General features: G+C 40.3%; 2 protein-coding genes across 3 annotated transcripts; both read left to right on the forward strand.

Annotated features, from left to right (window-relative positions):
* Window positions 1-536: 536 nt before the first annotated feature.
* Window positions 537-8,511, forward strand: LOC129853616 (MOB kinase activator 1A). Its single transcript, XM_055919828.1, has 6 exons — window positions 537-750; window positions 1,333-1,499; window positions 1,758-1,851; window positions 5,783-5,916; window positions 6,025-6,188; window positions 6,450-8,511. Exons 1-6 carry the CDS (start codon window positions 737-739, stop codon window positions 6,525-6,527), a joined length of 651 nt encoding a protein of 216 aa, XP_055775803.1. The 5' UTR covers window positions 537-736; the 3' UTR covers window positions 6,528-8,511.
* A 391-nt stretch (window positions 8,512-8,902) lies between these two features.
* On the forward strand, window positions 8,903-19,615 carry LOC129853615 (TRAF-type zinc finger domain-containing protein 1-like). 2 transcript variants are annotated; one of them, XM_055919825.1, is made up of 12 exons: window positions 8,903-9,239; window positions 9,608-9,644; window positions 9,743-9,878; window positions 10,022-10,075; window positions 10,172-10,613; window positions 10,811-11,110; window positions 11,313-11,377; window positions 15,978-16,232; window positions 16,473-16,632; window positions 17,233-17,440; window positions 18,786-18,852; window positions 18,946-19,615. In XM_055919825.1, exons 2-12 carry the CDS (start codon window positions 9,610-9,612, stop codon window positions 18,982-18,984), a joined length of 1,761 nt encoding a protein of 586 aa, XP_055775800.1. In that variant the 5' UTR covers window positions 8,903-9,239; window positions 9,608-9,609; the 3' UTR covers window positions 18,985-19,615. The 2 variants fall into 2 exon arrangements, with proteins under 2 accessions (XP_055775800.1, XP_055775801.1); XM_055919826.1 differs by having other exon boundaries at window positions 8,923-9,239; window positions 16,494-16,632.
* The last annotated feature ends 520 nt before the right edge of the window (window positions 19,616-20,135 follow it).

The raw sequence follows: 20,135 nt of genomic DNA on the forward strand, positions 1-20,135 counted from the left end.
CAAAAGGCTAGGGCTGGTCCTGCCCATAAGTCTTCAATTGGGTTGAGATCTGGTGAATGAGATGCCATGGCATATGGTTTACATCGTTTTCATGCTCATCAATACATTCAGTGACCACTCTTTCTCTGTGGATGGGTTCATTGTCATCCTATGGGGGTATAGCAGTGGTAGCCAAAATAATGGCCTGTCCAGCATTTTTATACATTTAAAATATATATATATATTTTACGTTTATTTAACTAGGCAAGTCAGTTAAGAACAAATTCTTATTTTCAATGACGGCCTAGGAACAGTGGGTTAACTGCCTTGTTCAGGGGCAGAGCAACATGATCCTAAGCCTGATGGGATGTTAATTGCATAATTAACTTAAAAACCACACCTGTGTGGAAGCATTTGCTTTCAATACACTTTATATCTATAATTGACTCAAGTGCTTCTATTATTTTGGCAGTTGCCAGTATACTGCTCTGGCGTCAACATGCCGAGGAAGATTCTCGCGAGAGAAAATGTTGCGCTATCTACGTAGTTACGTACAATTTTTCTTTCTTTTCAGTACATCTTGCACGACGACAACACACTGACAAGTGAGAGAAGATTTGCAAACTTCGGAGAATTTTCACCAGGGCAGTGGAAACTAGAAACACTGTATTTTAACCAAAAAAGCAGTGAAACCTTGGAAAATACAGTTTTCCTTAGATCTACGATATTCTTTGGTCTGCACACGGGGTTTTCAACGATGAGCTTCCTATTGTAAGTAACGTTTGCTAGTTAGCAAACGCGTTAGCTTTGTTGGGTTGTGCTCGTAGCTAGTTAGCTAATTAGCCAGCTATGCTGTTAGCTATATTAGCATATTTTAGGATTCAGATGAAGACTAGCTAGAAATGCTGTAACCACAGATTATCATAATATTTGTTGAAACTATTGATCATTTTAGGTAACGGTAGTTAGCTTGTGACTGACTAGCCACTGACGTAACGTTCCTAGCTGGGTTGAGAAACTGCTAATTTAGCCACCTAACATTAGTTAAATAACGACAAGATTGTTATCTAGCTAGCTATGTGTCACATATCAGGGGAACTGATAATTTACACTTTTTTTTACCATGTAGGTAACTAATAAACAAGTCAGTGGCAAGCAATTTATAGGCAGCCTGTGTGCCTTCCTGTTTTGTTACAGTCAGCTACTCAGAGGAAAGTGTTAAACAGGAAGGTTCACAGAGTATGGTTTCATATCTTGAGTAGTGAGCACATAGCTACCATCTATTCATCACAGTAGCCACAACTTGGAATATCACAGTTGATATTACTCTTTCCCCCTCATCCCTTGATCCAGTGGCAGTCGTTCCTCTAAAACCTTCAAGCCGAAGAAGAACATCCCAGAGGGCTCCCACCAGTATGAGTTGTTGAAGCATGCCGAGGCAACACTGGGGAGTGGGAACCTGAGGCAGGCTGTCATGCTGCCAGAGGGGGAAGATCTCAATGAGTGGATTGCTGTTAATAGTGAGTGAAAGGGGTGATTGAGGGAGGAGAGCACTGGAGATTGAAAGGACACATCTTCTTAATAACAGCCTTCAGGTCCTATTGGCTGTAGCACAGTGTCTATATATGTGGCCTGAGAGGAGATTTGAGTCTGACTATTCAGTCTATGTGGTAATTGCCTCTTTCATATCAAGTACTTTGTCATTGGGAATTTAGTTGCCTGTTCAGTTGTGCTTTTACAAGAAATAATATGGGCCTTTGGTCTGCTCTACGTTTCAGCTGTGGACTTCTTCAATCAGATCAACATGCTCTACGGCACCATTACTGAGTTCTGCACTGAGACGAGCTGCTCTGTGATGTCTGCCGGGCCCAGGTAAGACAGGCAGACAGACAATTCAAATGGAAAAGGAAGCTGAACGCTCATCTATCTTTGCTGTGGATTTATTTGACCAATGTTTTGGCTAAAGAACCTTTATCAGGGTAACATACAGACAGACATTTGATACATGTGCCCTCTATTTCAATTCTAGTATTCTCTGAAATTACCTGAAAAGATTGATGAAAATGTTAAACTTTAATATGTTTATTTATCCATAAGCTACTGCTATGGTCAGCCCAGCGCAGACTCTCCCCACATACACATAGAAATGTTTTATTTTGGTCCCTAGTTTTAAACTTTGGTTCAGTGTGTTGGTTTCACTTCATGTTTTTACAATGTAAGTGCAGTACAAAACAAATAGTTTCTGGAGGAGGCTCGTATTCACAAAGCATCTCAGAGGAGTGCTGATCTAATCATGCAAACTTATTCGTTATGATATTAAAGGGGATACTGATCCTAGATCAGCAGTCCTTCTCTGATGTGCTTTGTGAATACTGATTCCTCTGTCAACTGAATCCACTTAAGTACTGTCATTAGTTTAGTGGTATCTAGTTTAGGCACTTCCTCAGTTCCTTCCCCGGCTCTATTTTTGGTCTCTAATCAGGGGGAAGAGACCTGTGCCAAATACCTGCCAAAATGGCCATGATCAAGGTCACTGTAGCATTTGACCTAGTCTCATCTGCTCCTTTCCAGCTCCAGAAACTTACTCTAGCATACTCTGTACTAATAATTTATGGTCAATAATTGAAAGTAACTGATTTTAATGCTATAAGTGTGTAATAGGACAACGTTTTGACCCCAAACTGGCTCTTGCCAAAGTCTTCTTTAACACTAGAATCCCTGGGCCTCGCGGGACCCCCATTCAAACTAATGAGCAGTCATTCTGGCTGCAACATTCTAACATTGTAATTAATACATTTCATATATTCTATCACAAAATAATCATTTGGTTGTGTATATGAAGGTCTTAAGTAACAACAATTGAATTATCATTCGTTTGTTACTGTAGACCAGGGGTTCCCACGCTTTTTTTGGCCCACAGCCCATTTTTTATATCTGAAAATTATCGCGACCCCAACCATGTGAGAAAAAAATCTATGACAGTCAATTGCAAGATAGGACATCATGCTAGACTAAATCTCACTACCACTAATGAGATGGGTTTGCTTGATGCATGTCGGGGCGTGGTCGACGGTGCACACGTCATCTCTGCTGTCACATCCAACCTGGATTGATACTGTATTTGGTTTTAATGCAGTCGAGAGCACTAAATCCAGTTTCACGCAGATATGAGCTGGCAAGGGGAGTCTACCATGAATTTATGGTGCTTTCCATACAACTGGGAGGTCAAATCATGACGTCAGTGATCTTTAGGTCGGAGCTCTAGAAAGAGACCCGAGTTGGAATTCTTAATTGGATGACCATTCAAAACGTATTTTCTCAATCTAAACCCATTTTTTTCTGAGTTCCAAGTTATTGTGAATGCCGCATTAATGCTCAGAGGGAGACGGCAGAGTATTCAGCTGTTCAATCAGACTTACCGGCATGTCAACTGAGCCAGGATCACAGTCAAACGGATTGGGAAGTAGGACCCAAAGTGCTCTTCCAAGCATTGGAGTTGGGCTGTCATCACTGGTGTGGGACACCTACTGATGCTGTTTTCTGTTCTTTTCTTTTCATTACACAGAAAGTCAACCAAGTCTTTTTTTATTTTATCTTTTATATAAATATTTCCTCAATGTGAAAAATCCAATAGTCCCCCTTGATACAACCAAGCCTTGGTGTGAAATAGAACATTGTCATGCTCTGATCCCATATATCCACTTAGTTTTGAGAACAGGAGTGGGCACAGTGGATGTAGTTTACAGTCCAAGTTACCTGCTGCAGTATTTCTCAAGAGTTTTGTGCTCAGCTCTTTTGCTGCCAGTTGCGCTCGGTGTATCATACAATGAATGTGTTCATATAGCAGAGGGTGATGCATTCATAACTAGAGTGCAGAGGCCTGCCTGCCATAGATGGAGCCCCATCTGTGCAAAAGACTACCATTTTGATCCCGAATGAAATCTGTTTTTCGGCAATATAGCCACGCAGAACACTGAACATCCCCTATGTCGTTTCATGCTTGGAAATCGTGAGCCAGAACAATATATCCTCGTGAATAGCATCCCCCGACATGTATAGGGAACAAAAATCAATGCATGGCCGTCTCGGCCCTCACAGCTAACGTCAATTTAGAGAGCAAAAGCTGGGGAGTTTTTGAGTTGTTCAGTCAGAGCATAAATTATTTTAGTCTTATCTGACAAACGTATTGATGTGAGTTTCTGTGCCTCTGCCTTGCCACACATTGTTTTCACCATATCAATTGTGGCCCGTAACATCAAAGTCTCTGCAATAGTGTGTGGTTTCATAGCATAGCGGGCCTAGCCACTCATCGTGGGAATGATTCAAGTGCTGCCTTTTCCCATGATCAAAGGGTGCACTCTGGTTGAATTTTGTCTTTTAGATTTGAATTATTTTCATTTAGATTTTTAAGGTTAAAAACATTACAGTGATTTTGAGGAGTGCCTTTGGTACAACTATGAAACAGAAAGCATATGTGTTGGAATGCGGTAACAGCTTATTTTTATGACAAAATAAATAAAATACTCCAACCACCAAGATGCACGGTCGAATGATAACATCTGTAGCCTCAACATCATTATAAGCGTCAAGTGTGCGTGATAGTGAAAATCAGCACACAAGCAATAATGGAATTATAATTAATGTGTCGATATGACAGCAGTCAATTGCCATCTTGTGCTTACATGGTGTGCGTCTTCATGCAATGGCATCAGTTGGAGCATGTCCATGTCACATAAACAACTCAAGCTGGTGAGTGCGTTGCTGATGTTTATTTTTGCTTGAAATGTAGGGCCCGCTCTCTGTGATGACATTTTGTGCTCCCAATCGGCCCGGAGCATTGTCACCGGCTTGTTCTATCCAAACTGTGCTCTCCCTTCTCTCCCGTTTCACTGTTTTCATTTGGTGGTGGCGCGGGCACCTACTCAATGCGTACCATTCTGGCTTTTTTGCGCTTAGGCCTCGGTGGTGTAGGTTCAGGTTGAGGCTCAGAAGAATAATCATCAGAGATGTCACGATTCATTTCTTCCCCGCCATCTGAGTCATTTTCATTCAGATTTAGTAGCGACGCTAACACGGCATGTGCATCCATTCGTCTTGGGCTTCTTGCCATTGTAAATTCCTCACGCTCTCACTGTCTACTCCAAGTAGACCAGAGTAGACTGAGAAGACTGCTTGGATTTGGTGGACTGATATAAGGCACATACCACTTTGAGATTAGAAATTATAATGGCTCAACACAATAGAATGGCCCATCCTGTTCTTCATTCACAATTAGGGATTACATAACAATGCATGTTCACTTCCCCTTGTTCATCAACTCACCCATCATACTTAACTTTAATCTGTTGTGTGAAATTAGTTTTGGCATAGTTAAGGTTTAGTTTTGAATAAATTATTGGGGTGATTATCAACTGGGCACAATACCTTCAACTGTTGTGAGAAGGAGGGGAGCAGCAGGACCTACTGTCAGGAAAAGGAGGGCAACAGGGAGGAAACCATTGCAAAAAATGACATGCCCTCCTCAATCTGGTTATTCCTCCGGGTTCTGTTTTTGATATTAAGATTCTAACAACGACAGTGTGTTATATAGACTTATTTTGTGAAATTCAAGGATAGAGGGGGGGTTACTTAAATGGCAGAGTAATATTTTTGTTTTATACATGAGCAGTCCAAATGACTGCTTTAGCAGGTCTAGTATTAAGCCAAGTGTGACATTGTCCAACAAACAGTGATGTTGAATTGTGCCAAAAACAGAGGAAGTCAGAATTGCATGTTATTAAAATTCCATCTCACCTCCCTCAAGGTATGAATACCACTGGGCTGATGGCACCAACATTAAAAAGCCCATCAAGTGCTCTGCTCCCAAGTACATAGACTACCTGATGACCTGGGTGCAGGATCAGCTGGATGATGAGACACTCTTCCCCTCCAAGATAGGTCAGTTGACATTTCACATTTGTGCAGATTAATTTTAAACCTTCACAACCTTAGCCTAGACCTTTGGCTTTGAGACAATGATAGAACTCCCCTGCTCTGTCTCCCCAGGAGTGCCCTTTCCTAAGAACTTCATGTCTGTGGCCAAGACCATTTTGAAGCGCCTGTTCAGAGTCTATGCCCACATCTACCATCAGCATTTTGACTCTGTGATGCAGCTGCAGGAGGAGGCCCACCTCAATACCTCCTTCAAACACTTCATCTTCTTTGTCCAGGTGACACTGCTAATACATTCGAAATATCAAATATTCTCTTTTATTGGTGTTTAGAAATGATTGTCATGATTCTATCACAGGGGTTCTTCATGTTTCCATGGATGTAGTAAATAGTATTATATTCCCATTGATGCATTGTGCAATTATTATTCAGTTAACAGGCGTAATTGTTACTATCCTGTGTAAATATAGCAGGAACCTTGATTTTATGTTCTATCACGGTCACGTATGGTCTTTTACCTTGGTTGTGTGTATGTTTAGGAGTTCAACCTCATTGATCGTCGTGAGCTGGCCCCCCTGCAGGACCTCATTGAGAAGCTGGGCTCCAAGGACAGATAAACTCCTTCCTCTCTCTCTTTTTCCTCCTCCCTCTCTCTATCTTGCTCTCTCTGTGCCTACCACCTCTCTGGGTTTTGGTAATTGTCCACTCTTTCACTTTGTGCCTTTTTTCTTTCTCCCTCCATTCATTACCTGTATGTTTTTTTTGTTCTGTTCCAGTTTCTTGCTCTCTCTCTCGTCTGTCCGCATTGTTTCAGAGCTTGTATTGTTAGAGTGAGCTCTATCTAGTCTTTAAGGTAAGATACCAGAGTGTAGTATATAAAAGGTGTATTTTGTAATTTTGGTAAACAAGTTATATAATTGGGACCTACTGACCTGTACTGTGGACCAAGATGTTTAAAGAGTTGAAATGGACACCAGCGTTTCTTTCCTATAAGATTTGGGTCAGTTTAAAGTATATCTATATTCTAAAACAGTTTTACATGCTTTTAAAAAAATGTTTTAACTCTCACGTTTTCAGTTGAAGTTTGGGTCAATAATGTACTAGAATACAGTTTTTTGGATCTGCATCTGACACAGTTTTAGATTTGTAGATTTTTTTTTTCTCTCTTAGGGTGAAAGAAGTTGCAAAAGCCAGGGAATGATCAATAAATATTTGCTGTGACACTTGATATACTTGTGAAATAGATAATCCTCCATAGTTCATAAACAATCAGTGATCATATTTGTATGCTTTACTTGACTACTTAGACATTTATAATATATGGTATTTTATGAAAAAGCAATCAAAGTATCAGAGGATACATTTGAAAATGTATATGAAATGTCAAAAATGAAATGTAGTATAATGTGAATATTTTGATCTTACTCATTCTGTCATTTCACTCAAATAGCACAAATGTGCCTCTGATGTTTTAACTGTGTCAAATTCCTTGGATATCTTTGTCCTTCCTACATGCTGGTACTTAATTTTAATATCAGTATCAAGTCAAACATTGTTTTATTGTTTATTAAACAATTTTACTTTACTCATGTATGCAAAATGCAATAATAGCAATAGTGCTTGCACCGATACATGACAAGGGTCAATGTACAGGATATTATTTTTTTTAGGTTATATTTTCTGTTATTTGTCTTATCTGAGTGTGACATGTTAATTCACCCAAGTCATTATCTATGTTCAATCTTGGCACACAGGGCTAAAGCAGCAGGGCTGTTTGTTGTGCCACCTTGACACAAATGCAATTTTGATCACCAAAATGGAATCTTAGGCAATGTAAATACATGTTACACTGCTTCTCTCTTTTGGCCCCCAGTTTGGAAAATACATCCTTGTAGAAATATGGTCTACTAGTCAACATTAAGCAGTTGTGAGATTGGCGTGTCTTTTCAAAACCCCAGCATGTTTGTGATATTCATCTTTCCTAATATGTGCTCATATGTTTGATCTGTCTGGATAAAGTGACCTAATATACCGCCGGTATGTGTACTTAATGATTTTATTGCATTCAACATTGTAATTTTGAATCTGGAGTTAGTACCTATAGGTAATGAGCTGTTGGGAATAATAAGACCATACACACTCCATATGTTTCTGGAATATATCAGGTGTAGTTTTCTTAATTTTGGGTGGAAAAGATGCGTACTTATGTTTCTTATTTTGATCTCATATGATTTATTTGACAGATTTACTTAATTTTGTCTACCTTTTTCTCCCATATATCCAATGCCATAGATTTGGAGTTCAATTTAATCTTTTTTTATTTTTATTGCTGTAAAATTAATTGTAACTTTGAGTAAAGAATTCGAAAAGGGTTAGATTTTTTATATATATATTTAGATGGTTATAGACCTTTTGAGGTAGCCTAATTTGTGGGAAATGAATGTTACAACTGTGAGTCCAATACTCTGCTGTAAATAAGATAATTTACAGTACATTTTGTGAACAAAACTGTGCCTTAGAAAAGAGAAAATAATGTGTCTGAAATTACAGTATTGATGGCACAATAGTTTGATAAACATTAAAAGGAATTTGTGGAGATTGTATGTGTCTGTTTTGAAAGTATTTTAAATGTGTATGAGAGCCTCAGAAAACATTTAATTGGTTGCTCAACGGATCAAAAAGAGTAGGGAAACTAAATTACACCTTTCTTGATAATAACTTTGCCTGGTGTAAGATCGCATCTACTATTTTTAACAACCACTCCCATCCATTATGTCTTAGGCTATTGGTTATTTATATCAACATTCTGTCAATTTAAATGTTTTTCTGAAGACAACATATTCACAAAGACTATATTAATTTTGTCAAAGTCTTTGCTAGGCGGGACCTTGGGACGTCGGAACTCGGAAGTTATCCCATTGAAGTTTACATTTACAAGGGTTAATGAAGGTTAGGTGGGGGTTAAGGATTTAGGATATGGACGTCCCAATGATCAAATGAGAAAATTTCACTCGGGTGATCTCATTGGTCAACTGTCTTTCGATGACTAGCGAATCAGATTTGTGCGTCAATAGTACTTTCAAGAAACGCTCTCACTTCGCTAGCTAGCACCCTAAAATGGCTTGCTTGGAAAGTAGCTAGCTAGGGTCAAAATCATACAAAGTTAGCAGCAGAAGAGCGTTATTTTCACCCCGGAAGTTTACTCTGACATTTAGCTATTCAAAACGGGGATTTAAAGCCGCCCTCCATATTTAACTAGCGTCTAGAGATACCTAAAGTTACGTTAGCCAAGTACAGTAAACAAACAAGGGACTGAACTCACAGCACAGGTAAACTATGTGACTTTCTCATTTATAGATACCGGTACAATCTGGTAAATCGAAACTACCAGCATCGAACTGAAACAATAGCTAGCTACGTTCTATGTTTGCTTGGTCATTGTCAGCCAAATGACGATAGTAGCTAAATGGGAACGTTTTCTAGCTAGCTAACGTTACTATTTATTTTGGTCAGATTGCTAGCTAGCGATAATGTGGGTCATTGTAACGTTATCTGTACATTCTGTAGTAAACTAACTATAAAAGGCGATATTTGATGCCACATACTTTTTCGGGGGATTGTTTGCCACCAGAGTTTTTCAAATGCCTATTGACAATTTCAACCTATTTTTCTTTCTCTCTTTTTATGTCAATACAAGCCATGGCAGATGAAAGCACAACGTTCTGTGCCAATTGGTAAGTATGAATATTCAGGGAAGTTGAGGGACAATGTGGATAAATGGACATTAGGGCTCTTAATCTGTCTCATTTTTTCTTTCTATCCCACTCTCTAGTCAGCATGACATTCCAGAGGCTAATTTCACTACTCATGAGATTCACTGTTGCCAGAACATTGCTCTGTGTGAGGTGTGCCAAGAGCCAGTGCCCCGTTCAGATCTTAAGCAGCACAAGGAGCAGGAGCATATGCAGGTACAGTGCTAAACACGGAGAGGGCGGGAGCCGGGAGGTGGTTAGGCTAGTCATAAGTTAGCATATTCAAAGCTAGGGAGACAACCCTAAGTTGCTGTACAGTTGTTGCAAAGGAGGCTTCAAACTTTTTCTTTAAATTTCAGGTGAAATGTAAGTGTGGTTTAAAGGTTGAGAAAAGCCGTATCGAATCCCACCAGGTATGTGAAACTTGTATCAGGATGGAGACTTCATCTACCTGACATGTGATGGTCATGTATTATACATTACATTATCTGACCTCCTCTCTTTTCCAGAGCTCTGACTGCAATCAGCGGATGGTGCCGTGTCAGTACTGTGACCTGGAGCTGGTTTTCAGTCAGTCTAAGGAGCATGAGGATTATTGTGGTACGCGCACAGAGCCCTGTCCATTCTGCATGTGCAATGTAATGTTGAGGGAGCAGGCTGTCCACCCAGCCTGGTGTGGTAGCCTCACGCCTCCTCAAGAGAGGAACAACAGCCGGGCAAGTCACAGCCCAGCAGAACCCCAGTCCCCAGGAGCCTGGTTTGAAGCCTACTCCATCCGTAACCTGTTGAGGGCCAAGGAGGGAGGAGGCCACAAGAACAACAACGCCATTTCATCTGACCGCAGGGCCCTACCACGGCCCCTGGAGGCCAGAGTGCACAACAGCACCCGGGGGCAAGTGGGCCTGGGAGGAAGGGGGGACATTGCCCTGAGGAATACAGACTTCAGCCACTGTACGTCAGCCAATGGCTCATACAACGTGTTCAAGTTTTTCTTGTCCCTTTAAATTATTCAAAAAACATCTATTAGAATTTGTATTCTGGTATTGACAAACTTCCCTGGCCTATATTAAAGTGGAACATTGCTTAAATGGAATATTTTTTGGTGTGATTTGTAAAAACATATTTCACTTGTGGTTTCACCTCCCCAGTGCTGGAACAGGAAGCATCAGTGGTGGGCAACAACAATTACAGCATGGCATCATTGGTATGGCCTACAGGCCAATCACTGGGAGAGGACTCTGCCAACCTGGACTACCTGCTGGCCCTCAGCCTGCAGAGTGATGGGGACACTGGGGATCTAGGGGGAGGAGAGGGGGCCTTGTGGACAGATGTCTGGGACCACAAACTTGGAAGGATGTCCAACACCGGCTCCCTCATCTCTCCCATCTCTCCCCCGAACAACTACCAACATATCACCACAGGCACCAATACAGACCTTGACCAGACAGGTGAGATACTATACAAAATACCACTTATTGTCCCAGTTTGTTTTCATGTGAGAATTATTTTCTGTTACAGTATGTTGCCCTCCTCTGCCTTTTACATTTTGATGTTTCCACCCCTCTTTACATTCAACCCTGTGATGTTTCTAAATAAATCTTGTGTTTTCTACTGTACCCATTATTCCTCTGCTCTTTTTCTCCTATGTAGACACCATGTTGCCCTGTGAATTCTGTGAGGATCTGTTTCCTGAAGTGGACCTCATTTTACACCAGGTTAGAAGGATCTTTTGACTCTTAGCCTACAAGTCAGGCTAACTCAGCGGCGGCTGAGTCTGATGAGACCTGGGAATACATTTCCTTTATAGGCTGCATCAGTTAGTTTTAAACTCAGGCCCTCTCCTCCCCCGTATTTCCTTCCTGTGGATGTTGTTTTTCTTTTGTTCACTCCCTCTGGTCTAATTTCTTAGTTTTCCCTCCTGATAACAGTTCATACTTGGTCACCGTTCATTTTGTGTCCTGCACTTGGTATTAGGATTGGGCGATGTCAACCTTTGTCCTATCGTGATTATGTACGTATAAAACGTGATGTACGATGGTATTTCTCCCTTTTGATTCAGAGGGGTTGTGTTAAATGGGGATAACACCTTTCAGTTGAATGCATTCAGTTGTGCAACTGACTAGGCATCCGCTTTGCCCCCCCAAAATACATTATACAAAAATAAAAACAGCTAAGACCACAGTAATGCTATAGCGTGAAATCACATGCTACAACTGGATGAATCAGGAAGAAAGATAATGTTGTTGAAAGCCTTGGCAGAGGCGAAGTGCAGGCAAATCTTTTCTAATATTTTTTTCTGGTAGAACGTGTGTGTCTGTCTCACGCACAATGGAGCAAAGTGACAGTCAACTGATAATGCACAGGCTGTCTTACCTTAGTGTGTTAGGTTATAGTCCATGAGCCAGGGCGTCGGTCGGGCTGACTTGGGCCGACGATGTCTCAGGGATTTCTTTGAAGGTCTATGTCTCTAGAGGTGGACAATGTGTGATAGCAGTGGAGCAATAGTAGCTCTCTTTGTGCTATCACTCTTTCTTTCATCACGCCATCAGATACATTTTTTCCATAGGGATTTTACCCTATGACAAACAGTCAGTATACAACAAGCCATTGCTCACTTATACACTTTAGTCATATCATTGTAAAGCTTAGATTCACTGCTATCCATCAGTTTTCAGAACTTTGACCTCTGTTAAATATCATAATTACCTGGTATAAATGGCTTTTAAAAAGCAAACATGATACATTTTAAACTTTGTTTGACAAGTGGAAATTATGTATATATACACTACCATTCAAAACTTTGGGGGTCACAGAAATGTCCTTGTTTTTAAAGAAAAACATTTTTTTTTGTTAATTTAAAATAACATCAAATTGAACAGAAATACAGTGTAGATATTGTTAATGTTGTAAATCACTATTGTAGCTGGAAACGGCTGATTTTTAATGGAATATCTACATAGTCATACAGAGGCCCATTATCAGCAACCATCACTCCTGTGTTCCAATGGCACGTTGTGTTAGCTAATCCAAGTTTATAATTTTATAAGGCTAATTGATCATTAGAAAACCCTTTTGCAATTATTTTAGCTCAGCTGAAAACTTGTGCTGATTGAAGAAGCAATGAAACTGGCCTTCTTTAGACTAGTTGAGTATCAGGAGCATCGGCATTTGTGGGTTCGATTACAGGCTCAAAATGGCGGGAAACAAATAACTTTCTTCTGAAACTCGTCAGTCTATTCTTGTTCTGAGAAATGAAGGCTATTCCATGTGAGAAATTGGCAAGAAACTGAATATCTCGTACAACGCTGTGTACTACTCCCTTCACAGAACAGCGCAAACTGGCTTTAACCAGAATAGAAAGAGTGGGAGGCCCCGGTGCACAACTGAGCAAGAGGACAAGGACAAGCCTTAATTTCTCATCATAGTGATGTAGAATACACAACCATGTGTGCCAGATATATAAAGATTATTCACATAAATGTGGTAATGTTCCCAAAAAGCTCTCTGAAACACTGATTTCTGAAGATGCTAAGATCAATAATTGCAATATTTAATCTTCAACCATGGTAAATGAATATGTACATGTGAATAGGCATGGATGTGATCTGATTAAAATGATATATGATGTTATCCAAGTAGCTGTTTTCATTATGAGGACTATACCGTGCATTCGGAAATTATTCAGACCCCTTCACTTTTTCCACATTTTGTTACGTTACAGCCTTATTCTAATATGGATAAAAAATCCCAAAAATATTAATCAATCTATACACAATACCCCTTAATAACAAACTGAAAACAGGTTTTTAGATATTTTTTCAAATGTATTAAAAATTACAAATACAGACCCTTTACCGTGAAACTCAAAATTGAGCTCCGGCACATCCTGTTTCCATTGATCATCCTTGATGTTTCTACAACTTGATTGGAGTCCACCTGTAGTAAATTCAATTGACTGGACATGATTTGGAAAGGCGCACACCAGTCTATATAAAGTCCCACAGTTGACAGTGGATGTCAGAGCCAAAACTAAGCCATGAGGTCGAAGGAATTGTTAGTAGAGCTCCGAGACAGGATTGTGTTGAGGCACAGATCTGAGGAAGGGTACCAAAACATTTCTGCAGCATTGAAGGTCCCCAAGAACAGTGGCCTCCATTCTTAAATGGAAGAAGTTTGGATCCACCAAGACTCTTCCTAGAGCTGGCAGTGCGGCCAAACTGAGCAATCGGGGGAGAAAGGTCTTGGTCAAGGAAGTGACCAAGAACCCGATTATCACTCTGAAAAAGTGAGTCTGTGTAGATGGTTGTCCTTCTGGAAGGTTCTCATCTCTGCAGCACTCCACCAATCAGGCCTTTATGATGGCCCGACGGAAGCCACTCAGTAAAAGGCATGTGACAGCCTGCTTGGAGTTTGCCAAAAGGCGCCTACAGGACACTCAGACCATGAGCAACAAGATTCTCTGGTCTAAGGTAACCAAGATTAAACTCTTTGGCCTGAATGCCAAGCGTCACGTCTGGTGGAAACCTGGCACCCCTCATCACCTGGCCAATACCATCCCTACAGTGAAGCATGGTGGTGGTAGCATCATGCTGTGGGGATGTTTTTCAGTGGCAGGATCAAGGCAAAGATGAACGGAGCAAAGTACAGAGATCCTTGATGAAAACCTGCTCCAGAACACTGAAGATCTCAGACTGGGTCTAAGGTTCACCTTCCCACAGGACAACAACCCTGAGCACACAGCCAAGACAACACAGGAGTGCCTTTGGGACAAGTCTCTGAATGTCCTTGAGTGGCCCAGCCAGAGCCTGGACTTGAACCTGATCAGACATCCTCTGGAGAGAGCTGAAAATTGCTATGCAGTGACACTCCCATCCAACCTCACAGAGCTTAAGATGATATGCAGAGAAGAATGGGAGGAACTCCCCAAATACAGGTGTGCCAAGCTTGTAGCGTCATACCCAAGAAGACTCAAGGCTGTAATCTCTGCCAAATGTGCTTCAACAAAGGTACTGAGTGAAGGTTCTGAATACTTATGTAAATGTAATATTTCAGTTTTCTTATTTAATACATTTGCAAACATTTCTAAGCCTGTTTTTGCTTTGTCATTATGGGTTATTGTGTAGATTTTAATCAATTTTAGAATAAGGCTGTAACGTAACAAAGTGTGGGGAAAAGTGAAGGGGTCTGAATTCTTATCGAATGCACTGTGTACCAAACACCTTACATTCCATTACAGTGTAGTAAAATCCAATGTTGTGCTTTTTGGTTTATTACATTACTTTAATATTCTAGTAACAGACCAATCTGCTTTGGCCCCATAGTAAGAACTTTAATGAACTACATATAATAGTTTGCTGCTCACATCAGGTGAAAACGGATTGGCATTCCAATGGAATTTTACGTTGTAATGTATTTAGCAAGTGTCTAGTACTCTACTACCGTTGCTGCACTGCTATTACATATTTTCCAACTCTATGGACATAAAACAAATTGTGGGCCCAAGTGAGCCTGAGAACACAAGTTTGGGGGTTTGGCTCATCGACTATTATATATCATGGTCTGGATAGAAGCAAAGTCTACCGTCTTCAGAACTGGATAATTGCTTTGCATCATCCTCTTCTCTTAAGGGAGAAATTACCCAAAATCAAATAACTCCAAAGTGATTTCATACATTGAAACTATTTCAGTGGAGTTTTTCCTCTCTCTCACTGTAGTGCTGTATTTAAATGGCTGCAAAAACGTAAGCGAGGTTTTAAAATCAAGTTATTCTGACAAAAAGTGATTGAATTCAAATGGATTGTGTCTGTTCTAAAACAGATTCTCGGTTTCAGCTATAAGGCCCATGCACCCGAGAGAGAGAAACAATATTTTCTGACTGGACATTTTGCGCCTCCCTGTCTAGCCTACATTCCTCTGTTCTGTAGGCCTATATAACATGTGCTATTTATTGAAATAGGACTAGGTAGATTACTCAGAATGTCACTTGTGTGCTGCCCTTGCCAGTCAAGTTCAAATAGGACAAACCATCGTTCGTCACATCACGATGTCATCATCGTCGATAGATGATACTACCGTAATATCACTCTACTTGGTATCCCACCCCCGCACCTTTTAAATTCACAATTATGTAACGTCGGTAGTTATGGTGGGATGCCACAATATGTAAATGTTTATAACTGTTAGTCATTTTCTATCTGAGGGCTGATTTGATAGGTAATTACCATACGATCCACACTGAGGGTAGGTAGCTAGCCACCTGATCTATCTGGTGAGCAGAAATACATTTTCCCCCTCATGGCTGTTTTTGTCTTTCAGACTGGCTGTAGTCCAGCCTCAGCCTTTGCATCTTTCAGCAAGCGTCCTCCATCTCCACGCTATGATGACAGGATTGCTAGGGGTGCTGTTGGTCTTCTGCACATTCCACCTGACACCCCTAGCTTCCCCACTGTGCCCCGTTCAGTCTCCCCGCTCTCCTACAGTTCACCTGCCAGTCCACTAGAGGGGGACGTGGTCATTCCCTGTGAGTTCTGTGGAGTGGCCTTGGCGGAGGCCGTTGTCTTTTACCACCAGGTAGGCCTATATTATTTGCTGTGCAAGATGTTGTACTGTAAGAACTAACGATCATATTCAAAGAGTGTATTCCAATAATTTAAAAAAGTCCTTAGTCACAATACAAATGAGAGAAGTCCTTTTGATGGGTAGAAAATCTGGTAACTTTGCTCCTATACCTGTGTATTAACATTGTAATTACTCAAGTATTGTTATTGCACTAACATGTTGCTCCATAGTAATTTCCTAATAATCGAGTAGAGCATGACACTTTTTTTACAGGATAAGTGTGACCTCCGACCCTGCTCTGTTCACTCAGTGGATAAGGTCAGCAAAGTGTCCTTTCAGAAACCATCTCTTCCTCCAAAAGAGAGCTGCGGACAGAACTCCCCTGAGGTGCAGAGGAGACTCAAGCACCAATGTAAGACACTGAACCCCATGTTCACCAATGCTCAATTTTTTTTTTGCTTGAGTTACATCTATCCACCTATGTTTTATTAAACCCTTATTTTACAAGGTAGGTTGATTGAAAACACATTCTCATTTACAGCAACGACATGGGGAATAGTTACAGGGGATAAGGGGGGAGATGAATAAGCCAATTGGAAGCTGTAGATAAGGTGGCTATGATGGTATGAAGGCCAGATTGGGAATTTAGCCAGGACACTGGGGTTAACACCCCTTCTCTTACTATAAATGCAATGGGATCTTTAGTGACCACAGAGAGTCAGGACACCTGTTTAACATCCCATCCAAAAGACTGCACCCTACACAGGGTTATGTCCCCAATTACTGCAATAGGTTATTGGGATATATTTTTTTAGACCATAGGAACGAGTGCCTCCTACTGGCCCTCCAACACCACTTCCAGCAGCATCTGGTCTCCCACATCGGGACCAACTCTGCTTCGCTTCAGACAAGGCAGCAGTGGGATGCAGGGTGGTATGCTGCTGTGTATAATTTGTACATCAAATTCAGAGAGACTGACTAATTTTGTGTGTGTACTCACTTGCATCTAAAGTGGACTCCTTGAGTGGGCTGGACAGAGAGAGGCCCCCGGTGCGAAGCCCAAACGAATGGCAGAGAGACCACAGTGGGCTGCCCATTACAGGGAAGATCTCAAACTGTGATCCCCAGGTGAAGAACAGACTCCAGCATGGCAGAGAGGCAGATGGGGGCCACTCACTTTTCAGTGAAGGCCACAAATCCAACTCTGCAGCAGATGTGGGGTAAGAACAATGACATACCTTCCATAATGTAAATTTAACAAACAATTTGTTTTGGTACAAAAACTTAATTTAAAATAGTTTGGATACCTAATATCTGGATTATGTTTTGTGTTACAGAATTAGTGTTAAAAGTTTTCATTAGTATAATATAGTGATGATAATTAAAGGATGTAACGATTAACCAATACACATCGATCCCTGGTTCAAATGTTTAATATATGAGTGTACATGTGGGAGCCCAAACCGATCCAAATTAAGCATGCATCGGTTAGAAAAAAATGACTCAAACGTTACAAATCGCCTGTTTACCAATGTGTTTTACTCATATTGTTTTATTCCAAAAATACCTCTTATCTGTTGTGACTGAATTGATGCCGCCTTCAGTTCAGTAGCCTATCGAACTTTTATGCATGTTTTGACTGTCAGATAACAACTGTGCTCAATGTGCAGGAGACACAGCTTCTCGCGCAAACGAGAGGTGGACCTATCCCCTGTTCTAATATCTGGCACTTCAGCATTCAGATGCTTGTACAATGGCTTTTACAATGTCAAATGATAGGCTTTATTAGTTACAACCTATGTAGTTTGCTGGATCATTGTTACCGAATGCACAGTAGAAAGTTGTTTTACCGGAGTTGTGTAGTCTACCAGAGTGGATGCAACTCACATCCAACTGCTGATTGGGGTTTTAAATAATTCTGATTTTATTTAGATTGTTCAGGTTCACCATAAATCATTTTGGTAGTTTTGCTTTAAACAGTTAGTATATTTGGTCATTTTTACATGAACATGGTAATTTCATAAAGGACAGCAATCATTTCGCATTCGTTGGTTAAAGCGGTAAAAACAGTCTTAACCATTCGGTTTCAAAAGCGGGGTAAAATCCAAAACTACATTGTTAAATGGCTAAATGAAATGCTAATATCTAAATATAAATTGACATAGTACTAGCTCAGCATTTTCAATCTGTTTAAAATGACAAGTTAATCAGTGGGTGATGGTGATCTCAGGTAAAAAGTGGGGGGGGACCGGACCAAAAGCATACATTTACCCCACCCCTAATCTGATAGTGGGATTGTAGATGCTCAGGCTGCCCATTGGCTGGGCTCAGGTGTCTACACACACTAACAGAGGGCCTCTCAGTTTAGGGAAGTAATCTCAGACAGATCCACCTCCTAATCAAAACGAATTGCACCAAATCATTTCAAACTAAAAAGTATCGTTCCTGTATCATATTGGAGCCAATGCATCTAGATAGGTGTCGAATCGTTCATGAAAGGAGAGATGCACGTCCCTAATGATAATGCTTCCAAATGAAATTCAATATTTTTCCTCTTTCCACCAGACCACCCCTAAGAGAAAATAATGGGGGAAGAAGGAATAAGTTACTAAGGAATGCAGGGCCATCAAAGGTAAACAAACAATCCTTGTTTCTTTAGAGCTTCTATGGGGGGGTCACCTTTTAAGTAAATTTGAATGTTTTATGTGACCACATTCATTTTTAGGTGCCTAAGAAGCTAAACAAAGAACAGGACGAGGAATGAGGTCGAGACTGTCGATGGAAAGAGCAGCAGGCAATCACCAAATGCTTTTGTGTGAGCTGTGGTCTGTCACTCTAAAAGTGGTGTTCCTGGCTGACAACATTGAAGACACCTCTGAGGTCTCACCATGCTTAAGTTGGTGTTTAACACTGATGCCCAACTGCGCAGCAGATTACGTGGTGCGCAACCAGTGGTTGATAAAATCCAATATAGTTGGCCTGGAACAGGACCAGTCTCTTTATTGCCTGTGTGTGTGTCGGTATGTATCAGTCGCTCTACCTTTTAAAAAAAAGAATAAGTATAAACAGTCGAACTGACATTTTTGTGATTCCAATATTTTGTTATAACTTTAAGCTTCTTATTGTAATCCTTTGTTTTAAACTTTTAATATAAATTGTATAGAATTGAAAACCCACCTTAATATACTCTTGAAAAAACAATGTAAAAAATATAAAATGTATATGTAAGACATTTTGAAGCGCCACAAAGTAATTGTACTGTTCTCTGAATAATGGAAAATCAATGACAAATAAATGCATTATCTAAGCATTATTTGTATTTCGGACTGCACCTATACGTAAAAAAAAAATGCTTTGTCATCTTCATACTTTTAATAAATCCTAGTATTGATGCATAGGTGCTTGTGGATTACTCTTAATGTAAAAGAATGTCCTAAATACAAAGTATTTATTCATCACATGGCCATCCTAGAATTGTAATATGCTAAAATGCTTTGAAACCTACACATATCACATTGGTTACTGCAGTATGACCAGAGAGTGAGATTTGCAGAGATTCAAAATTAGTACTTGGTCAATGGTCCTCTATTTTCCCCACCTGTAAAAGTATAGTTTGCAGACCATTGACATTCATTTCTTCAGTTCAGTGTTGGCTGTATCCCTCATTTTAATAGGTTAAATATCATCTGAATTATACTGAACAAAAATATAATATAACATGCAACTATTTCAAAGATTTTACTGAGTTAGAGTTCATAAGGAAATCAGTCAGTTTAAATAAATTCATGAGGCCCTAATCTATGGACTTCACATGACTGGGAATACAGATATGCACCTGTTGGCCACAGATATCTTTACAAAAAAAAGGGTAGGCATGGATCAGAACTAGTCATTATCTGGTGTGACCACCATTTG

The sequence above is a fragment of the Salvelinus fontinalis genome, chromosome 4 (genome assembly GCF_029448725.1).
Source record: "Salvelinus fontinalis isolate EN_2023a chromosome 4, ASM2944872v1, whole genome shotgun sequence".
Classification (NCBI taxonomy): Eukaryota; Metazoa; Chordata; class Actinopteri; order Salmoniformes; family Salmonidae; genus Salvelinus; species Salvelinus fontinalis.